This window comes from Chrysemys picta, chromosome 4 (genome assembly GCF_011386835.1).
Source record: "Chrysemys picta bellii isolate R12L10 chromosome 4, ASM1138683v2, whole genome shotgun sequence".
NCBI lineage: Eukaryota > Metazoa > Chordata > Testudines > Emydidae > Chrysemys > Chrysemys picta.
This window is the reverse complement of record NC_088794.1, coordinates 36,362,602-36,385,833: the sequence shown is the minus strand read 5'-3', so window position 1 is coordinate 36,385,833 and position 23,232 is coordinate 36,362,602. Positions and strand designations below refer to the sequence as shown.

At 44.7% G+C, this 23,232-nt stretch overlaps 1 protein-coding gene across 14 annotated transcripts in view; it reads right to left on the bottom strand.

Annotated features, from left to right (window-relative positions):
* Positions 1-23,232, bottom strand: part of BRSK2 (BR serine/threonine kinase 2) — a 441,793-nt gene that overhangs the window by 63,734 nt on the left and 354,827 nt on the right. For all 14 annotated transcript variants that reach the window (XM_005307786.4, XM_005307784.4, XM_008164498.2 and 11 more), the window contains exons 6-9: positions 19,752-19,785; positions 18,758-18,826; positions 16,053-16,199; positions 7,140-7,171 (exon numbers count right to left, since the gene is read on the bottom strand). In XM_005307786.4, coding sequence (XP_005307843.1) covers positions 7,140-7,171; positions 16,053-16,199; positions 18,758-18,826; positions 19,752-19,785 — 282 coding nt within the window. The remainder of the gene's footprint in view (positions 1-7,139; positions 7,172-16,052; positions 16,200-18,757; positions 18,827-19,751; positions 19,786-23,232) is intronic.

Sequence of the window (23,232 nt, the reverse complement as noted above, 5' to 3'; positions counted from 1 at the left end):
GTCTGGCCTTGCAAGGCAGATAGAAATTCCCTTCAGGACAAGTTCAATGGGAGCTGAGAGTGATCAGCATCTTGCAGGATTGGGCCTGTAATGAGAAACTTCCCTGTTTGGGCAGAAAGGCAGCAAGAGCTCCCATCGTACCAACCCTAAACGAACTAGCAGCTGCTTAGGGCATGGCTACACTTGCCGATGTAGAGTGCCGGGAGTTAAACCAGCCCTCTGAGACCGCAGCAGGGAAAGCGCTGCCGTGTGTTTACACTGTCAAATGCAAGCGCAGTGGCGTGGCCACATTAGCAGCTCTTGCAACATCACAGAGAGCAATGCATTTTGGTAGCTATCCCAGTGTGCAAGTGGCTGCAGTGTGCTTTTCAAATGGGAGGGGTGGAGTGTGACAGGGAGTGTGTTGTGTGTATGTGGGGGGAAAGACAGTGTGTTTTTGGGGGCAGAGAGTGTGTCAGCATGCTGTCTTGTAAGTTCCCACAGTGGCAGGGGGAAAACCCCGACATATGCCCCCACCCCCACCTCTCTCTCTCACACATGCACAAACACCTGTCTCTGCAGTAGGCGCATTCCACAGTAATGGTTGCTTTGTGTCCCGGAACAGATAAGCATGCCGGCTGTAAGAAATGCAGCTTTGAAAGGGGATAGCTGCATGCCTGTAGCCAAGTTCAAAACAATGACCGGAGTGGCCACTTGACTTCAAGGGATTATTGGAGGCCAATCACAGCGCAGTAATGCAACACGTCATCCATACTGATACCCCAGCGTTTCAGCCAAGGCACAGCAAGCTCTATGCTTCTCGCGGATGTGGATTACCAGGAGCGCTCCAGCTGCAGAGTCCGGGCGCTCTAAATGCCTTGCCAGTGTGGACACCTCAGGAGTTAGGGCGCCCGGGGCTGATTTAATGCGCTCTAACTTGCAAGTGTAGCCAAAGCCTTAGTGTCCTGATATCGTACAGTTATAAATCACTCCACTTAGAGGTGCTGCGTCATGAGCAGATCAGATCTTGGGCTAAGTGAAGTTGAACAACTTCCTCCCAAAGTTTGAACTGTGAACAAGTTGACATCACCCATCCCTAATTTTAATAGAAATGAGCTTCAGAGCAGTCCTATAGGGGTCCAAACTTTCCAAAGTGATTTAGGGTACCTCAATTTTCTGGTGCCCAACCTGAGAAATCTTAAATAGGCCTGATGTTCAAAGGCTAGGCACTTTCTAAAAACTATGCTTTTTATTTAGGTACCTAAATACGCATTTAGGGTGTGTCTATACCGCAATAAAAAACCCTCAGCTGGCCTGTGTCAGCTGACTTGGGCTTGCAAGGCTATAAAATTGCAGTGATCATATTCAGTCTTACGCTGGAGCCTGGGCTCTGGGACATGCCCCCCTCATGGGATCCCAGAGTCCAGTCTCCATCCTGAGCCCGAACATCTAACTGCAATTTTATAGCCCACAGCCCGAGCCCCGTGAGCCCGAGTCAGTGAATACGGACCAGCTGCAAGTGTTTTATTGCCGGGTAGATGTACCCCTAGATACCCATCTTTAGACACCCACGTTTGAAAATTCTGGCCCAAAGGACTTGCCCAAGGTCAGATGGCTGGTCAGTGGCAGAGGTGGGAATACAAAAGCAATCAGTAACAGGAGCACAATACTTTTTAAAAGATGACTAAAACAAGCGTCTTATATAACCGTCTCATTTCATTCACTAGAAGCAGGAAATATTGATTATTCACTGCAACAAAAAACTCTGGCTATACTTAACATGCCAAGGTTTCGTTCCGGATATAGTAGACAGAATAATATAAAGTGCAAGCACATCGAGCATCCTTTGAGTTCATTCACAGGGCATCGAATCCTGTAACCTGTACCAAGTTCAGACAGATGGACTTGGTGCTGGAGTTCTTGCAGGAGTTGGGCAGGGAAAAATCCTGCACCTTCTCGAGAGGCTCTATGCATGCCATGGCAGTCTCAGGACTACAATAGCCTTTTCGTATGGTGGTCTCCCTTCCTTATGCAGCGGAGGGGCATGGGCAGTGAATTCACACGTGGTACAGACTCCCCACTGTGGGCTACAGGAACCTGCACCAAATGTCCCTCCGTGCCCTTTGTGGCATGCGGAGTTGGGGGCAGAATTTTCCCTTTGATGGCTGGAGGAAATAATCCAAACGTTCTACAAATAGTCACGCAATTTAACCCATTCTGGGCTTGTGGTGGTCCATGCATCTACACAGGAAAGGGCTGGGGTGCCAGGTGCGCACTTAGTGCCTGGATGGGCTACCTCCATTGCAGGTCACAAGGCACAGGACATGGCAGTCACTATAAGGCCGAACAGGTGAGTGGAGAGAGGTTCCACTCTTCAAGGCACCGGCCAGAGCAGCGGAGCATAGCGCTGAGTAGGGAGCAGGCTGTGCCAGGAAAAGGGCAGGTACAGCTTACTTCCCGCGAGGGAGCAAGAGCAAAGCAGAGACTGAACTGTGAGACTCAGAGTCACAATTCAGCCTCTGTTGTGTGCTGGGGCAGTGCAGCTACGGGCTGCACCTTGGTCAGTGCCAGGGGTACGGTGCCAATCCAGCCCATTGAGGCAGCTAAAATTCATTTCAAAGATGTATCCTCTGCAGTGGTTCACAGATTGGATGTGTTACCGTAGATCTCTGAACGCACCTGGAAAGACTTGCATGGGATTCTTACTCTCTCTCCCATCTCGGTGTAACCAATTTTTTTAGCTCTGGAAAAAGAGTACTCAACAGATGCAGTGCAGCAGATACAGGTAAAGCCAGTTTACACAAAACACACTCAAGGCCTAATCCTGCAGGTGCTTACTGCCAGGTTGTGAAGCCTTTCTCACATGAGTGAGCCGTTACTCAAATAATCCCAGTGAAGTCAATGGGAATGTCAATGAGGGGGCTACTCTGTGAGTCAATGAAGTCAAGCAGAGGTGAGACACAGCTAGCCGTGTGAGTAAGGGTGTCACCATCTAGCCCGTAATACTAACTACCATCAGTAGTTTCACTGGGGACAGATACAGCCATTACTTACATTGGTATAAATCCAGAGTAACACTAAATCAGCATGGACCAGATTTTATCTCCTTTACATCGAGCAGTCCCATTTATTTCAGTGGCGCTCTCCATGGAATAAGGGACTACTTAACACAAGGAAAGGAAACAGAATCTTGCCCTCTGGATTTTCACTAGTGTAAATAGGATCAGACTTCATGGAGACTACTCATTCAGGGTCAGATTCTGACCCAATTTCTTTGGCTGAGTAGAGTCCTACTCCACCTAAAAATCCTATGGAAGTCAATGGGATTATTTGTGGAGTAAGGTACTCCTCAGCAAGAATAAAGGTACCAGAATTCTGATCCTGAGGGTCAGATTCTGATACACCTGATCATGTTGAGTAATACCTTACTCAATGAGCGGTCCTAATCATTTCAATGGCACTACTCCTGGAGTAAGTCATTGTGAAAGGAGAGGAAGGATTATCAGAATCTAGCCCTAGAACAGTAAATGAGTAAGCACTGTGTCTCTGACCCTCAATCATTAAAGTAAATGAAAATGTTGCCATTGACTTCAGTGAGCTATGTGGGATCAAGTGCCCAGTAGTAGGTGCCTGCAGGACTTACCTCTTAGGCAGCTGTGGCTTTTGTTTCATCTGCCTGAAGTTCCTGACTGTCAGGATTGGCTCAGTTAAACGTTCATTATATTACCAGCAGATAACCTCAGTGTAATTAACAGGGATGAAAAAGAAATGAATATTTTCCAAAATCACCTGAGAATTTGCATTTCCAGCCAGTATCCCTAATCGGTTGCAGCGCGCCATCGCAAAGCTTCATTTACATTAGAGTTTATGGCAGGCAATGAGCCATGCCTACAGAGCACTGGTGGCTATCTTTTGTGCACCATGGAGTGCCCTCTCCTTGTGATCTGAACCTGATCATGATCAGACAAAGTCAGGCTGTATATATACTCACAAACTTTCAGACTTCTTCATCAAGTAAATGAAAAATCTGTGACGAAACTGCACATCACCTGCAAGGCTTTCACTGCTTCAGGTAATGAAAATCACCAGCTCTGTGCTATGATTGGCATTACCGTATTGTCTGTTCTCCTCCCCGTCCGAAGCAAATGACAAATTTGTTGCATTTCAGCTCACGTGCATGTCAAACCATGTCACAGGATGACTGCTATAAATCGCACATACTTTTTAAAAGGTCAATTGAAAGTAATGCTGCTTTACAAATACTTCCACCCTTATGAGTGATGGTACATGCAATGGACATGATTCCAACTCATGGTAGGCTTTTCAAACCTTCTCACAAATTTTCTAACCTGAATCTCACTGATACACACAATGAACCTGATTCAGATCTCACTTCTGTGTAAACTCAATGGAATTACACAGGTGCTAATCATATCAGAATTATACTGGACCCTCGCTAGAATACGGCATTTGGGATCCATGCACAGTACCGCGTTAATGTGGGGACCGCGTTAAAATGAATTGCAATTAAAGTAATTAAATTTGGGATCCATGGCCGCGACTGCATTATATACAAATTTGCGCTATATAGACGCACATTCTAGTGAGGGTCCAGTGTAGTACCATTAATTTCCCTTTTTTTTTTTTAGTAAACCTAGCACCTTCTGGTTGTGCCATTATAACTCTGGATGTGCCATGATAGCTCATCTCATCCATCCATTTGGTTTATTGGCAAAGGTGAAAAGAAGTGATGCTCATCTGCTGATTTTCAGCATGATATGTCTTGGGTCAAAAATCTTCTGTCACAAAATCTAGCTGCATTTTGGAAAACATCTCAGTTTAAAAAAAATCCCTCTGAAACACTTGAGTCTGTTGACTATCACATTAGTAGGGGGCAAGTTGGACCAATATGTGACAGCTTGGTGAGTGAGTACTTTCTTTTGAAGGAACTTGTGCTCCAGGAACTTTCAGGGTGTGTGTATGTGTGTGTGTGTGCGTGCACGCAGGTGCATGATTATTCTTAACAACAAGTAAATGTTTTTCATAGATTAACATGACCATGAGTATCCATTTAAAGAATTAAGTGAAACCACTTCTCAAGCACTGAGTACAAGTTTCAAGTCACTCATCGGCCATCTTAAACTATCCATGGCTGTGAATAAAGGTTTTATATTGGATTGTAATGTGCATTAAATCAAATAGATAGAAGCCTAAAGTGCTTCGCAAAGCTTGTGGTCTTTACACACAATTCTGTCTACAGCCACTCTCTTCTTGTTAGCATCGATAGACCATGCAAAGTGAGTGCAAAGAGGACATTAAACACTGCTCGATCAGAATGGTAGTTTTATGCTCCATTTTCACAGGTGAGAATGACTCCATTAGGTGCAAGTTAGTGGAGAATTGGGCCCTCATTGAAAAAGAAAATAGTCTAACTTTTATGGCTGCAAAATAAAATCTTGAAACTGTGACCCTCGTTTAAAGTGATGCAGTGTTATCTTTCTGAGTGCGCAGATAATCTGAAACGATAGCTTCGTGAGGTATGAACAGTTTGAATCTCACTGGGGCGTTAACACTTACGCTTTACTACGAAAATATAAATGATCATAAAAATTTAATTTAACTTCTAAGAATTTCATTTCAGATCCAAGCATGCAAGAAAGAAGGAAAAGGGATGTCAATCAGCTAATGTCATTCCATACAGAGCATGCAAGAAACAAGTGGGATGATCACATTATGAACATCTGCACAATCTATCATAAGCAGCATTTTAGTTTGGAATCTCAGGGGGTGGGATTTGGTTTGGGGGCACAGTGTGGGAGAATAACACTAAATTCTTTTTTCAATTTGGCATACGATCATCAGTGATGGTTTAAAACAAACAAACAAAAACCCTTCTGTTATAAAACCCCAAATCTTCCTGGATATTAAAAAGCATCATGTCAACTGACAACTCCAGAGAGCTTGAAAAAGCTGCGGACACAGTGCTACATCAGTTCAGGCCAGCTAGCAACAAAACATGTGATCCTGCAGATTGCTGAACATCCTCAACTCCCATGGAAGTCAACTGAGCCCAGTGCATGAATAATGCCCATACAATAAAATCATAGGAAAAATCATTAATAGGCTGTCCCCAGATGAAAGGCTTAAAAAATAAAATGACTGACAGGAACAACAGCATCCTACAAAACATCTCGTAAGCAGTGGTGGCAAGGCTATCGAGACCAGGCTTTCTACAGCATACACGCAGGGAACTTCCAGATGTGCTGACCACCCAGAGGTGTGTTTCAAAGCACCACCTTCTTGTTTATCACTTGCAAAGGATTATTTTTAGTCTTACTGGGATATCATCAGTATAAAGCAAAAGTCCTATTTATCAGTGTTTCACGAAGGACTGTTAGAGTTACACAAAAATGCAAGGTCACTTTAAAAAGCCAGCAGTCTTCCATGCTCTCAAATCATCAGAAGGGAATCGCCTTTTTTTATAGATTTCTTTTTCCACGGCGTGAGGCTGCTGCTGTCAGTCAAGCCATGGAACTATCACTCATCAGCAGGTTATGAGGTCATGAGCCAGCCTCTTAATTTACTGTAAAGAAGGGGGAAGAAGGCCTACGAAGTAGGTGATTGTTTACAAAAACTTATTTTCTAATAATGTTTCTCATTATTCCCCCTATTTGGAGAAAAGCCACAAATGCCAGAGAGGAACCCATGAAAGTCTGCCTGTCAAGAGGGTTTTACTAAGATTTTGCTAGGGATTCCCTGCAGTTACTTGGGTATCCAGGTAAGTGTGTCTGCTAGTCCCTTGCTGTTCACCCAGGAATTACCCTCTCAGGCATAGTACATTCAGAAAAAAAACAGCAATATGTTGGTATGGAAAGTGGCACACAGTTAAATAGGGCCTATTTCAAACCATTGCCACATAGGTTTTTCCTGTATACGAGAGTCCCTAGCCTGAATCTACACAGAGGAGACTGTATTCACTGCATAGGCTAAAACTTCATCTTCACTGGATGTTCCTTCTTTCACCTCCTGGCCCATGCCTGTATGGAAGCTGTTTTCATGTCATCCAAGTCTATCCATTTCACAGATTTCTAGATTACCAGCTCCCTGCAACAGCAACAATATTGAAGACAGTAAATAAGATTTTTAAAAATGTTACTTACATATACCATATGTGTTTCTGAATGTGTTCTAGCTACAAAGAAAGAGAAAACAAGGAGTTAGTACAGCAAAAAAAAAAGCAAAAAAGCAAAAAACAGGAAAACTGCATAAAGCAACCAAATATGAGGGTTGCCCGTAGCTGGGCTTAGGTCACCCTCCTTAGAGTCCGGAAGTAAGAATCTCAGTTGTGATGCCCTGGTGCAATTATCTTAATGCACCCAAATGACGGGAGTTTTACACTGCATACAAAGCATCTGCTGGTTCATCTGCCCCATTCCAAACGGACCTGTCACTCGGGGCACCAAGAACAAAGGAGCAGGAATCACCAGGCACTGGTATAAAGTTTATTTTTTTCAATAGATATAGACACAGTCACAGGGAGGCCATAATGTATCTCCTGAAATGTAGGGAGGTGCACAGGCCATAATGACTGATCCACAGGCAGGGTGTAGAACCCAGCTTCCGCTAGGGTTCACAGGCAAGTGTTCTGAAAAATAAGCTAAGAGGCGCATAATCCAATTGAAGTCAGTCAAAACCTGCTATTGACATACGCCTGCCTACAGGATGGTGCTGCCACTCCAAACTCCAGCCTATTTTCTTATAGGATTTGTTTTTTCTTTGAGACAGGAGATATGTTCACAAAGGTAAGTAAAGTGAGATTTGTGCAGCTTGATTTCCACCAAGGCGCACTCCAGGTGGGCCACATGTTCATTATAACAGCTTCATCAAGACAAAGAGGAGTGAGTTTATGGTAATATAATTTAGTGCCCCAGCACAAGTCTTCCAGACCCCAATCTCCTCTGCTGACCTTGGGTCCTGCAACCCATTCCCACGCCAGTCAGGGACCCTTCACTACATGCTACATCCAAGGGAATGGTGAGACAGTGGTTGCTATGACTGTGGTGCTGGACAGACAATGATAAATACAGTGGAGGACTGGCCAGTTACCAAAGTTTGACACTAGGGATGTCTGCCTACAGAAGGCAGGCTCCAGGGGCTGTGTTGTGGTGGCAACATTTTTCCAGAGCACAGGAAAAAGTCACTCTTCCAAAAGAAACTCCTGCTGAACTCTTCTCCCTAATCAACAGAGAGAACAAGCCCTGCTCAGATATACCCCTACAGCAAATCTAAGCCTGTGTGTCTGCAGCAGCATCCTAGCAGGAAAAGACCATTTGCAGATGCCAAGAGTTTGTACCACACGAGGAACCTTTGTATGTGGGTGTCTGTGTGTGCGCATGAGTGTACAGTGCACACACACGGGCTTCAGCAGTGTACCAGTGAGAGGCAGGGGAGAGTTGGAAGGAAGCTCACATAATGTCTGTAAGATGAAATCAGAGGCCCATTAAACTGGTCAGCAAGAACGGAGACAGCTGTCCTGCCCTTATTACTTTCCACTTCATTTCCAAGCTAATGAGAACTGGCAAGCCAAAGAGAGAGAGAGACAGACAGACAGATGCTTGGAGACAGAGAGAAGGAGACTGACAGAGAGAAAGAGGAAACCGAGGTTTTTGTATGTTATATAACAATGGCTCCTCGCCCTGGAAAGCCCAGCAGAGCACAGGCTGACTCTGTATGAGAGGGTTTGTTAAGTGTGACAGGGGTTTGCCTAGAATCCAAGGACAAGAAAGAAATGCAGTTGTCGGGAGGGTGGAAGGGTAGCTAAGGGAGATGAATGACCTTCTTTAGAACTGAGAAAGAAAGGGTTAAGCCTGCTGCTTCTAACCAGCTAATACCACCATCACACAAAAGGTTCCAACTGGATTCCCCATCCTCCCTTTTACCACCACAGAGCAGAAGCAGCAGCCATGCCTGTGTGACAGTGAGAAGAGTAGGTGTGTCTGCCTCCACTTATCACCAGGAGCTTTTCAATCACTGGAGCTCAGGTGTTTGGGCTCAAAGAGGGAGGAGAATCATGTTTGTTCCTCCTGTTAGGTTGGAGTCGGTGATGTGGACTTAACAGTAGTGGCTTTTAACCTTTTCCACGGCCCCTTTACCAAAAATCCTCTCCCATTTAGCCTTTGGTAAGGGCAGGGTCATGACATCCTGATACCTATTTGCGAGCTGCCCCCTTGAATTAATTAATTCACGCACACCACCATGTTCCAGACCATGGGTCTCAGCCAGGAGAACCCATGCTCTAGAAGACAGCAGTATGTATTCATTAATTTTTACGGTTAGTATTACAGTAGTGCCTAGAAGCTGCAGAACTGATCCAGGACCCCTCTGTGCTAGAGCTGTACAAACACAGAATAAAAAAGACAGTCCAGTTTGTACACCTTCCCTCTTTCCTATTTCCCTCCCAGAGCTCCACACCAGGGATTTAACGTGGCCAATCACCATGTATACTTATAGAAGGCCCTGTTAAAGGGCTGTTGTACAGGTCTCCTTTATGTTGTTGCAACAGCTGCCATTTCACAGGGAGAGACCCCCACAGGATGCATATATGCCACCAGTACATAATATACACCCCAGGGAGGGGGTAGCTATTAATGATTTTGGATGGAGGGCAGGTGATGTGGCTAAGATACATTCAAGTCTCTTTCATGCCTATTTCTTTTACAGTCCTTTTGGTCTCTCTGTGTCAGGTTGTCCTTGTGTGGCTGTGATAAGCAGAAGTGTCAATATGGCTCAGGCAACAGCACTTCAGTTTCCCAGTCAGAGGGGGTCACAAGTTCATGTTCCAGTAACAGGACCTTCAGATGAGACATTAAACAGATGTCTGCTCTGATGGCCATTCCAATTTAAGGTAAAGATCCCATAGCACTTTGCATTTGCCATAAAAACAGGTCCAAAGCTGTATGAGAGCTCTCACTGATTGCACAATGGCTGCTGTTTGCCCACGCAACTGCAGCGCTACCCATATTGAAATAATTATTGTAAAGCACTTTGGGATACCCCAAGTATGAAAAGTGCTTTACAAAAACAATCACTATTCTGATTTGCATTGAATTGTTATTATGATACCATACAAGTGTGCTTGCTGACGCCAACATTTTCCGTTTTGTTTTTTTTTAAAGATAATTAATTAATGCTTTCTTGCTTTTCGTCTGCATTAAAGTGACAGGAGGGGTTATGGGAGGGCGATTGGTTTTGACAAGGAGAAGACTGTAGGCTTTTTAGGATGCAGTGTAGGGGAGGCTGAGCCACAGTGAGAGTTAATTTCACTCCTTCTGCCATCATTTAAACACAATGTTTAAATGCATTTAAGTGACAAAGGCATTTAACAGCTCTTCCCTCAGGGATCTTCTCACTGTTCTCACAGGGGTTTCCCCGAATGGAATGCCATTATATGAAGGCTGTAAAAATGCTCTGTCCCCATATCTTTTCTCCACTGCAGGCACTTGCCACAAGAAGCCATCTCGAAAACAATAAAACCAACCTCTACCTTCACAGAGCCAGTGGAGGCTTCCTCATGCTTGAATGGTGGCCTTGGGAAGGGGGAGGGGATTTCCCAATACCAAAGCTTTACAGAAAAATGCACCATCATAATTAATTATTCTGATTATTTGTACTGCAGTAGCGCCTAGAAGCCCCAGTCAAGGATCAGGACCCCCCGGGCTAGGCACTGTACAAACACAGAACAAAAAGATGGTCCTCCCTAAGAGCTTACAGTCTAGGTACAAGACACGAGACAACAGCAGGATACAGACAGAAGGAACCAATGAGAGGCAGTGGCTCAGCACATCAACTGCCTTAGCGTCGGTGACAGGCCAGAGCTGCAAAGTTCTGATGCAAATCTGAACTCTCCCAAAGTTTGTGGATTTTGGGATGGGGGCTGCAGGTTTGGCCCATCTCTAATTTGCGCTAGTGCAAGAGTTCCCAATGTGCCCCGGCAACAAAGGAGGCAAAGTTTCAAACCTCGATGTGCCATAAATTGGCCCTTTTAATAGGCCAATTCATTTACCAGGCCCCTTCTATATTCAAAAAGAGCTTTATGTCCAAGCATTAGTCTGTTGTATCACGTTAAAATATGGGTTTTCGTGGACAAACAGAACTTAAACTGAAGGCAGAGGGAAGCCCGAGATATTCTGACTAAGGTCAGGACCCTCCTGTGCCAGGTGCTGTACATACACACACAGTCAGTCCCTGCCCTGAAAAGCTTGCAGTCTAAACAAACAAGACAGACAAAGGGAATATCATTATTCCCCCACTTTGCAGATGGGGATCTGAGGCAGAGAGAAATTAAAGTGACTTTCCCAATGACTTAACTAGAAGACCATCTATAACAGTGGTCACTGATCCTGGAGCCTCAGCCAATCGATCGCGATCTCCGAGCTGCTAAAAGTCCAGTGGTGCAGCGGGCTCAGGCAGGCTGCCTGCCTGCCATGGCCACATGCCGCTCCCAGAAGCAGCTGTCTGCTGGCATGTCTCTGCGTGCAGCCCCCTGGGGGAAGGCAGGGAGGGGTGAGGTGGTTTCACGCGCTGCCCCCACACCCAGCACCGTCCCTGCAGCTCCCATTGGCGGGGAACCAGCCAATGGGAACTGTGGGGGCAGCGCTTATAGGCGCGGGCAGCGCACGGAGACCGGCTGCCCCTTCCCCCCAGGGGTCGCATGCAGAGAAGTGCCAGCAGACAGCCGCTTCCAGGAGCGACATGGGGTCACGGCAGGCAGGCAGCCTGCATGAGACCCACTGCGCCGCCGATCGGGAGCCGCCTGTGGTAAGTGCCTCACAGCCGGAACTTGCACCTTAAACCCCCTCCTGCACCTCAACCCCCAGCCCAGAGCTCCCTCCCAGACGCCGCACCCCCTCCTGCACCCAATTCCCCTGCACCAGCCCGAAACCCCCTCCTGCACCAGACTCCTGCCCACAGCTTGCACCCCTCACTCCTGCACCTCAACCCCTAGCCCCAGGCTCAGCAAATGCACACCCCACAGTTGAGAATGTTACATTGATTTGTGACAATCCCTGAAGGATTTTGGATCTATAAACCACAAACAACACTAATAAAAAGTAAAACTCATGAAATGTCCAGTGGATTCTATGAGATTAGGTGCAGTGTGACCATATGACGCCTGGACCCAAACTCCCGCCCAGATCTTGCACCCCTCACTCCTGCACCCCAACCCTCTGCCCCAGGCTCAGCCCGGAGCCCCCTCCCACACTCCGAACCCCTCAGCCCCAGCCCAGAGCCTGCACCCCATCCTGCACCCCAACCCCCTGCCCACGCCGGGTGAAAGTGAGTGAGGGTGGGGGAGAGTGAGCGACGGAGGGAGGGGAGCATGGAGTGAGTGAGGCGGGGCCTCTGGGAAGGGGCGAGGTAGATCCTGGGTTGATCTTACATTCAAAAAGTGATTTTGTGCGTAAAAAGGTTGGAGACCACTGCTCTAGTGCAATGAATACAAGCATCCTTCATGGCAAGCCAAGTGAGCTCCCTAGTGTAGAAGCGTCAGACATGTGCACATTTGATATATTTTGCTGGCTGCATGACAGGACATATACAAATTCTGCAAAATATATGCTTTAATAACATTTTTTCACCCTAGCTCTCATGGTTTCCAAAAATGAAGGGTGTGTAAACAGAGGCAGTGATATCTTCCTAAATCTCAAAGGTGTGAACTGCCCCACCCTCTGTTAATCCTAATGGGATGTTGGCGCTACAGCCCAATGATGGTAGTTTAAATGTCAACATTAACTCTTTTGTTGTTGATCATTTTAGTAGATGGAATGGGGAGTGTGAAGCCCTGTGTGAAGTGGGAATTGCTGTAAGGAAGGAAACTGCATTGGTAAGAAAAGAAGTGAGATAGAAGATAAGGGAGAAGGAGCAAAACAGAGAGAGGAGGAGTAAAAAGGGCAAAAATGGTTGCGCTCCTGTGGGTGACCATATTTTCCGAATGAGCGATGGTGAATATGACATTAAGGTACTGAACAAATTATAAATAATAGTAATAGCTTCAAACTTTGTTACTACGTACCAGCCATATTCTACCCTTGATCTTTGTGCAAATCTCCCATTGGCATGAGTGGGAGATCTGCTGTGGATTGGGGGTAGCATGTAGTCCTACATTTATACGTTGCTCCATGGACCACAACTAACATGGAATCCAGCTCTCTCCTTAGAATGAATTTCACATCCTAGCCCTAGTGCAATAAACAAACAGATCCCTTTTACATGGCTAAGTGAGGAAGATGCTAACACAATGGAAAGACAAGTGTGCCATCAGCAGGCAGTGGAGACAGCAAATTGAGAGCTCCCAAAATAATGAAAATACAGATTGTGGCCAATAAAGAATAGCTCTGCGTTGTGTCCATCCCCACCGGCAGCTTTTATCGCTTGAATAAATTCATTTCACATTCTTATTCCCTGTCCTCAAGATATCATACATCAGACCTGTTTGCTTTTTCCTATGGAAAAATGAAAATAATAGCGTTGGTGTTTGATCAGGATGAGGAGTGAGTCACTCCAGAATGACTTAAGCGTTTTTCCTCCTTTATCGCATGTGCTTTGCTGCATTAAATAATGCCAAAAATTTAGAGACAGCCCTATAAAATGAGCTTGGTTCAAAGGTGAACCTAAAGCCCTGACACACTGAACAGGGTCTAGTGTCTGATACCTGGTTCATCACCATCAGTTCACTGGAACCAGGACCTTTTCATAGATTCCCAGCCCAGAAGGGAGCATTGTGACCATCTAGCCTGACCTCCTGTATAACTCAGAACAGAGAACTTCCCCCAAACAATTCCTAGAACATCACTTTCAGAAAAAACATCCAATCTTGATTTTAAAATTGTAAGTGATGGAGAATCCACCATGACCTTTGGTAAGGTGTTCCAATGGTTAATTACCCTCACTGGTGAAAATTTACACCTTATTTCCAGTCTCAATTTGTCTAGCTTCAACTTGCAGCCATTAGATTTTGTTATATCTTTCTCTGGTAGATTGAAGAACCAATTATCAAATATTTCCTTTATAAGGAAAGTGGAGGACTTCTAAACAAGCTAGTAATCTTTGTATGCAAAAGCACACTAGATAGATCAATCCCTAAATTAATAGCATGTCATCTATCTCAGGTATTTACATTACCTTAGTATCTGAGTGCCTTATCTTTAATGTATTTATCCTCACAACACCCCTGTGAAGTAAAGAAGTACTGTTATCCCCATTTTACAGATAGAAAACTGAGGCACAGAGAGACTAAGTGACTTGCCCAAGGCAATACAGGAAGTCTCTGGAAGACTAGGGAATTGAAGCCAAGTCCCGGGCTAGTACTGTAACCCACTGAGCCATCCTTCCTCTCTATGCCAAAGCTCCCATTGACTTTAATGGTGCAGGATCAGGGCCTTATGCAGCTGAAAAATGCCTATTTTTGTAAAAAAATTCTCTATTTTCATTTTGTTTTTGTTTGAATGGGTTAACCAAGTCATTTTTCTATTAAAAAACTCCAATTTCCCCTCCCCGCCGTTTTGCCCCAGATTTTTATTGAAAACCAAATCTTCAGTAAATGGATAGGTCTGATTACCATTTTGATAATGTTTTCAATTAAAATATAGAAAAAAGGTAAGAAATTCACACACAAAATGAAAAATATTGACAATTTGTTAGCCTTTTTTTTTAGAAAAATGGTCTGTTTTCAAAAAATGAACATTTTTGTTTGAAAATTTTTTGACCTGCTTTACTCATTTGTAGGGGCAGGATGGCTCAGGGAGGATATGAGTAAGAATATACAAAGCCTTTCACCTCTGGCTCAGCGAATAGAACATGACCTGGTTTGGTAAGGAGTGAAACTCAAAGCCCACAGTGCAGCTGTCAGGTAGTATTATAAAGTGAGTTTGGAGGTAGGAGGAGTTCAGTTACTTCCTAGCAGACAGGTGTCTGCTTCCCAAACCCATCATCGCAGCCGGTGCAGACTGATTCTGCTGTTAGCAGTCTCTGCAGAGGCGCCAGGCACTGATCGGAGGAGAGTTTATTTATAAATATTTTAGCAGAATGAAGAACCAGGAGGAGTTTTAAATTTGCATTTCTTTATACATACTCCCACTCAGAATCTGCGAGTTTAGTAAATCTGTATAAAATCATCACTGGGGACTGACAACGTGATTTATAAAGGCCAAGATACCCACAGAGCCAGAAACCTCCACTGAATATCAGGCAATCTTGCTCTTCAAAATTATTTTTATTGCTAAATTTTCAAAATACCCCAAAACATTAACCTGGTATCAGTGACGGACATAATCGTTCCAGCGCATTCAGGGGGTAAGGTCTCCGAGGAATTGGTGGAACTCACCTTGGGTACAGAATCCCAGACGGCTCAACATGATGTGCCCAGGGCACAGGGTACCACAGCCTACCAAACAAAGCATAAGGACTCTAGAAGATATGGTTCCAAGAACCCGGTATGCAGGCTGCCAGAGGACACTATAATGCACCCAGGATACAATGCAGTGCACCCTGAGATTCAGGAGCCTACAATGCATGAACCATTGCTTCACCCAGAAGTGCAAGAGATGCTGATCCCACACCAGGAAGGGGTGAAAGGGCAGTCCTAGCCCTCTAATAGTACATCACTTCTATGACAAACCCACAGTCTGCTAAGCTGAGAAGCCAGAATACCAAGGCTGATTCCAAAATACACCAACTACTTGGCAGTGCCATCATGCCATCAGCAGGGGAGTTTTATTGTAAATGCACACACATTTCATACAAAGGAAAATCAAAGCAGAGTAACAATACAAATCTAAAATGCCCTCATGATTTGCAAGAGAAGGAAGTGTGCTTCTTCCCCAAACCCATATTCACTCCCTTCATCCATGGTTCAGGGATAGGAGCCTTTGGGCAGCTGCACTGTGGAGAATTACTTTAATTGTGCAACAATACATATAGGGAGAGAGGATGTGGGGGAATCCCACACACAGAAACATAGATAGAAAGTCCTGAAAACATACCGATCACATGATTTGCAGTGAATACCCTCTTACCGTGAGACGTTTCGAGGCGTCCACTTCAATCATCCCCCGCAAGAGGTTCTGACAGTCCGGAGGGATGAAATGTGGCATGTGGAACACACCCCGCTTCACCTTCTCCAACAGCTGCCGCAAGTTGTCGTCGTCAAATGGCAGGGCACCCTGCAGGGACATGAGGGAGGAATTGTGGGTGGGAGAGAGGAGAAAAGAGGAATGGGAGAGGGCAAAAGGTGAGAAGTTGAGCAATTTGATGAAAAGAAAAGAAAAGGATGACATTAAGAAAGTCACTATACCATTATAAGAAGTGAAGCACACTTTCTTCACCTGTTGATAATTCCTTAGCATTGCTTTACTTTTTCCAACATGGAAACGGAACCTTGGATGTAGCTTTTTTATATTAAACTTTTTTAAATTGGAAAATGAACAAGAGACTAAAACATAATGCAAAATATGATGTTGCCTTCTCAGGCAAATTCTTAAGACTCGGGGATCCACTTAAATTCAACTCAACATTTAGTAGCAGAGAGGTGATCGGCAACATTCAAGTAACCAAGTTCAGATTAGTGAGTCAATGTGTGGCTTTGGAAGTGGCTTGGCACAAGTCCAAAATGCCATCAGCAAACAATCAAAGTGGGCACTGATTTACAATATGGTTCACAGATTGCAACTGGTGACCACCATCACATTGTTCATTATCTCTCATCTTCCAGAGAGGTAAGAGATGATAACATCTGCCATGCGATGTTCTGAAATGATTCAATATAGACTATTGTTTCTAGGGTAGGTTAAAAGCTGTAAATTCTTTTCTGGGGTCATCAACCAGGAGTTTGTTTGGGACATTAACATTATTCCAGAATTCTTTCCCGTGTGCCCCAGGGTTGAATTAGGATGCTTTAAGAGCTTGAAGGTTCTCGAGGTCCACTGGATGAAACTATGATATGGTTTTATCACAAGCCCACCAGAGAATCTCTCCCCCCCAAAATTACTGGCATGATCCTGGTAGATGTGCGGTGTCCTCGAGTCCCATCAAAATCCATGCAAGTTGCGGGTTCTCAGCAATTCTTACAGCCAGGCTCTAAATGTCAGTGTTTACACTGTATTTACTTCAGTGCATGTAATGCTTGTGTAGGATAATACAGTGTATATAACAGACCGAGACCAACAAATCTATTTACAGAGGCCACCAAAAGCCCATTTGATGCTAACAACCATTAGTCATTACCGATCTGTGTTTGTTCATACTAGTGGCCTAGAAGCAAAAAGCCTCCTGTTCATTACCAATCCCTCCAGTTACCTAGTTCCTCATAACTATTCAGGACTTAAAGCAAAATCAATATTGAGAGTTAGGTACTTTGGCTAATGTAATATAGTTCAAGATAAAATGCAGCATTTCCTGGACGTAGCAACTAAAGGTTGCTAATTACTAGCAATTGCTATTATGGCATAAGACTTTTCGTGGGTGTTTATCTTGATGTAATTAACTTGATGCTTGGCACTGAGCATCAGTGATCGGCTAGTTTCAACCGCTTTAAAGGCTCAGGTTTATACCTAGAAACAACCCAAGACATTTTCCAGAGTCTGTGGGATACAAAATCTCAAAGGGCATCCATCCTGGTGAGAATGAAGTACTCACGCTGATAACTCCCAGGCAGCTTTTCTGGGTCTCTTTTTCCTGTTGTTTCAAAAGGTCAAATCATGAGCTCTTTACTCAGCTATTCCTCCCATTCTTCACTCAGGCAAACTCCCATTGGATGTCAACAGAAGTCTGCCTGAGAGAGAACTGGCTAGTAACTGTGCAAGGACAACAAAATATGGAGCAAGGAGCTTTGCTGTTTGTAACTGTACATGATCACTTGACATATTACAAACAAGACGAATAATTTCATACACATTAAGTCTATCCTACTTGTCACTTATGGCATCCTACTTCTTGTTTATGGGAGTACAAACCAGATTTCCTGTATAAAGCTGAACAGAGGCAAAACTCACTTGATTTCAAGTTCTGTTAAAATGTTTGTCTGGTTTTGGGGTTTCATACCATCTGTGTAACTCAGAACAAGTTCTGTGCAGCTCATGAGCCTTTCACTGAGCCAGGGACAAATTCCGAAACAGTATATTTTAGGTGCCAGGAAAGGAATTATTATTTGTGTGGAAACCAGTTGAAACAGGGTACTTTTGGCTCAATTCTACATTCTCAAATGCAGTTTACAGAGGCTCAAAATTGGCATGAGCCACAGCTGTTACATTTCACTCACTTCTGACAAAACTATTTGAATGAAGATGCATATACATGTAAAAATACGCCACACCAAACCACTTTCCTGATCCTATGAAGGGCAGCCTAGGATCCTCCCTGTCCTGAAGTTGCAACCCTGACCATCCTATCCCTCTGTGGCCAACTGACTTCAGTGAGTTTTGAATCAGGTTCTTAAAGTGCTGCCCCACAATAACAGAGCAAAGAGCACATAGGGAAGCAGCTTTCCCACAATCCCCTCTGCTCTGCTGTACAGGGTGGCAGCCCTTCAAGGTCGAAGTGAAATATTTATCATGCATTCCCTTTTGGGACAGATGCTGAGAGATAGAAGATGCAGCTGAGAGATACAGAAAGAGAGAGGGTACCCAGGAGAGACTTACACCATGTCAGTAGATTTAACATGAAATACAGCAGCATTGTGGGGTTTTTTTTCTGTTTAAAGGAGGTAGCAAGGCTGATGACTCACCACTAATAATGCAAATAAAATGACTCCACAGCTCCAGACATCCGCTTTCCTCCCATCGTATTTTTCTCCCTGGGCAACAGAGATAGAAGTTTACATGAATGCTGGTTAGTAAGAGAATTAGCCATCCTTGAATAATGGGGGAGGGGAGAGTGGGAGACCTGAAGTTTTGATCCCAGAAGCTGTTTCTTGGAGAGCTACCTAAGTAGCAGGCCAGAGCGGCTCATGGGTTCTTGTGAAAATCAGTGTTATGTCCTTGTCTGAGGGATGCGAGAGAGCAAAGCCTACAATATGGGGAAGGGAGGGAATGGCCACGGAGCAGTAAAAGAACTGAGGAGTCAGCACTTAATCAGAAATGTCAGAGATGCCTTCAGGATATCAAGAAGCTGCTTCTCTCCTGGTTAGCTCTTTATGGAGCTCGGAATGGGTCATATTATTTGCTAACTTGTCATGTTTTCTGGCAATTCTCTTCTATTGATTTTCTGAATCACTTGGCTTCATATTACTGCTGTGCATCAACAGGCGGGAAACCTGGTCTTTGGAGCCCTGGGCCACCAGAGCCTACAGTAGCCAGCCTTAGGGGAAGAAGAAAGAGTTGGAGAAGGGAGTACTTCCTATTGCTCAATAGCAAACTAGTAACAGTGCTGACAGTCCAATCTGGCTTGAGGGGATATTTAGGGACTCCATAGGGGACATGGAGGCCCACTGGATGGAAATAACATGGAAAACAAAACCATTGTACTTCTGGCTGGTCAAGCGACTGAAGTAGCTGTTCCACTATGAATGACCTCTGCTCTCACAGTGACATATGTTCATGACCTTTATACTAGTGGTGTAACTCGCTTTTGGGCCTTGTCACATGAAGGAAAATGACAGTTACATTAAGCATTTGCAATGCTAACTGCCTTGGGATCACTTCCTGTAGAGGGTACCTGCCTGCATCTATGTAACGAGTGACATGCTTTTATACAAATGCTGAGAGTACAAGCTAACTTACCCGGATCACTTCAGGGCAGGCATAATGTGGCGACCTGTAAAGCAAAACACAATCAAATGAGCATCTTAACCTATACTTCTTAGATGCATTTGTAATCTGCCTACCACACTGGTATCTGGGAACCTTCTACATAATTTAGGAGAGACAGAACAACACTCCAGTCCCTGACCTCAGTTTAAGCCCGTTTGTGACACAGACTCATACCCAGGAAGTGGCCACCCAGAAGAATAATCCTAACACATAATCGGGAGAAAACCTTTAGAAACAGAGGCAACTTTAATTCAGGCTCTGATGCATCTCTTTCAGGAATAGATTTCTGAGTTCTGATCCCACTTCAGCAAAGCCCATGAAGGCCCACTGTGACCAGGGTCTTGCGGTGAAGAAGCTCATGTTCTTGGGGTCCCATTTGGAACCTAGAGGGTCTAGCTCATATTGATGGAGGCATAGTTGTATGTATTGTCAGTGCTTAGGGGAAGCCCACCTTTCCACCCAACTCTTACATAGCAATACATCCCTAAAAATGCATGAGCTTCTATTAGCCCCCCCAAACCCAGTATGGTAATTTGCCCATCAGCACAGCACTTTTCTGCAGTGAAGATGTAGCCATCAAAGACCACATATTCCCCTGCTCCACCTAGATTAGGATAGAGGCTTCTGGGATGGACACTCACAGGATTTAAAAAGAACTCTACCCATTTTGCTCCGTTCAAATTGTATTATACCATGCAAGGGAGAAGAGGAATGGAGAGCTATACACTGTCCTGCAGTACTGCAGCCCAGTTGCCTCTCATCAGATATTTTTACCTGGCCCTGTGTATAAAATTAAAGGCAGTCATGGCATATGCTAGCTTAGTTTTAAAAAAAACACTTTCAGACCAATCAAATACATGCACCTGAATCATCCCCTGCACCTTTCCAATTATCATGTAATGTCATCTTTAATTTGCTCTCGGCCTCTCCAGTGGGCATAACAGCTGCTAATCCATGATTTTAACATGCGACTTTGTTTTTTTAAAAATGGAAAGGATGGACTTCCTAGATATTACAGCAATGACGATTTACTTTATAGCATCCACTAAAGGGAGCCTCACAAAGCAGAAGGGACCCAAGTTGTCCTAAGCACTTACCCAAGACACTCCTACTGACATCTCCTGGTAATTACAAGGCTGCCCCAGTTGTGTATTTGCCCTTTGGGCCAAAATAATCATGTGGTTGGTGACGCCTGTTTTATGTCACAACGTTTGTAGTTTTATGCTGGGACACTGCACAAATTGTACTTCCATCCTGACACAATATACAGATGCAAAGTCCCAATGTGAGGATTCAATACCATGGCACTGGGAAGATGGATCATGATAAACCCAAGGTATATTTAGGACCCCGAGGGTACGTCTACACTGGAATAAAAGATCCGTGACACAGCCATGGCTGGCCTGGGTCAGCTGACTTGGGCTCCTGTGGCTTGGGCTGTGGAGTAAAAACTGCTGTGTAGATGTTTGGGCTTGGACTGGAGCCCAGGCTCTGTGACACTCCCCCTTGGTGAGTCCCAGAGCTCGGGCTCAGTGCTGAGGCATAATGTCTACCCAGCAATTTTACAGCCCTGCAGCCCAAGCCCTGCAAACCCAAGTCAGGTGGCCCAGGCCAGCTGCAGGTGTTTGATTTCTGTGTAGACATATCACATTGCAAGCTAAGCTTAAGCAACGTGATATAGACCTGTGAAGCAAGGCTCAGCAAAGTTTGGGACAGTTGAAAACTGTCCACAGAAGGTAGCGTTTACAAATACTCTCTCTGTGAGGTTACAAGGGACATTCTAACCAGAGCAATCAGATCAGTAGTCCTCAGATGGTCTTCATTTAGGAGGGAGCTTGTAAATTTAGATTATTGAGTCAAAACTGACTATGGTTCAATTCTAATTTAATAAAAATTGGACTCGGTCTTCATATAGTTGGGTGGATTTGGTACTGGCATGTAGCTGCATATTTGGGAGGGAAAAGGTGGTCATGTGGCTAAAGCATAGAAGTTGGAGTGAAGATACTGGGGCTCTGTTGCCAGCTCTTATGTCCTGCATATTCTTTGGTGAGTTACTTAGTTCTAAACTTGCCATCCTAATAATATGTTCAAACCAAGAAAGCCAACCAAATTAAACCAGTGCTGATGCTGGCAGATGCCATGAATATCCTCATTACTGATCTTGTCCTCCCACTTAATATGAAGCAATTGATGAAGATGGTGAGAATCAAAAACATCAGTCCGCCTGTCTTCAGCCTTTCCTCGGTCCTCACATTTCACTGCTGTACAACAGCGCTGTAGTTTTATTGATCTGCAGTTTCATGGTAACATAGAAGTCCCGATATTTCCACAGAGGCCGCTTAAGGGCCTGGAACATGGCAGTGTCAGCTGCTGCTATATAAACATCCACATCTTTCGAACATTACAATCCCATGTATGATAGTGATAACATAACAATATTCTTGGTCCTCGGCCAAGCTACCATTAATTTCAGGGCTTTGCAGTGGGTCATTTACCTTTGTCAGAAAGAAATTGATGTCAGCGTAAGGTGCGGAGTAGTTTGTGCATGTACATGTTTTTATCTATGCTAGGTACATTAGTCTAGTTACTCTTAAACAAAAATACGCCCAGCCGCACACATGTAACTCCAGAAGCTACAGCTCAGCCATTCTGAGCCTCTGCCAGGAACAGCTGCCTTCATCATCTCCTCCCAAATCCATAACTGTCCTCCCTACTGCCATGGAGCCTTACCCTCCTAGCTGTCCTATCATCCTCCAGTCAGGACACAGAAAAGCAGTGGCAGATTCATCTTCAGCAGATTCATTAGGCTGTCCTCCACTGAACTATTATTGCTTCAGAGATTCATAATAATATGGGATGAGGTTTGGGGGATGCAATGGGTTAATGGACTGGCTTTCAGACCAGCGACCAAATGCATCATGGATCGCAAATGAAATTATTTTGGCGAGTGACAGAATCCCTGGCAGGTATTTCTACACATCATAAAACCACTGCAGAGTTGGCAGTCTCGGTTTAGGAGAGATCTAGGTCAGGGATGAAGAGCAGTAACAGACTTTGGGTTGGAGTCCAGGACTGGACTAGCATAGCAAATTGCAGATGGGAACGGAGGTGCTTAGTCAGAGCAGTGTAAGGGCCCAAGATGGGAGATATAGGATGTGTGTCACTGCATGTGAGGATTGAAAACATCAATTACCGCTTGCAGAACAGAGAGCATAAAAACAGTTTACATCTGACCTGGGACATTTGGTTCAACCAGCCATTCAGTTAAGTCACTCAGGGCTCGCCTACACTACCGATTAAGTCGATGTAACTTACGCTGCTCAGGGGTGTGAAAACATCACATCGACTTAAAGTGCTGTCCACACTGCACTACGCTGGCTCTCCCGCTGACACAGCTTCCGCCTCTCACAGAGGTGGAGTAATTACGTCGATGGGGGAGTGCTCTCCCGTT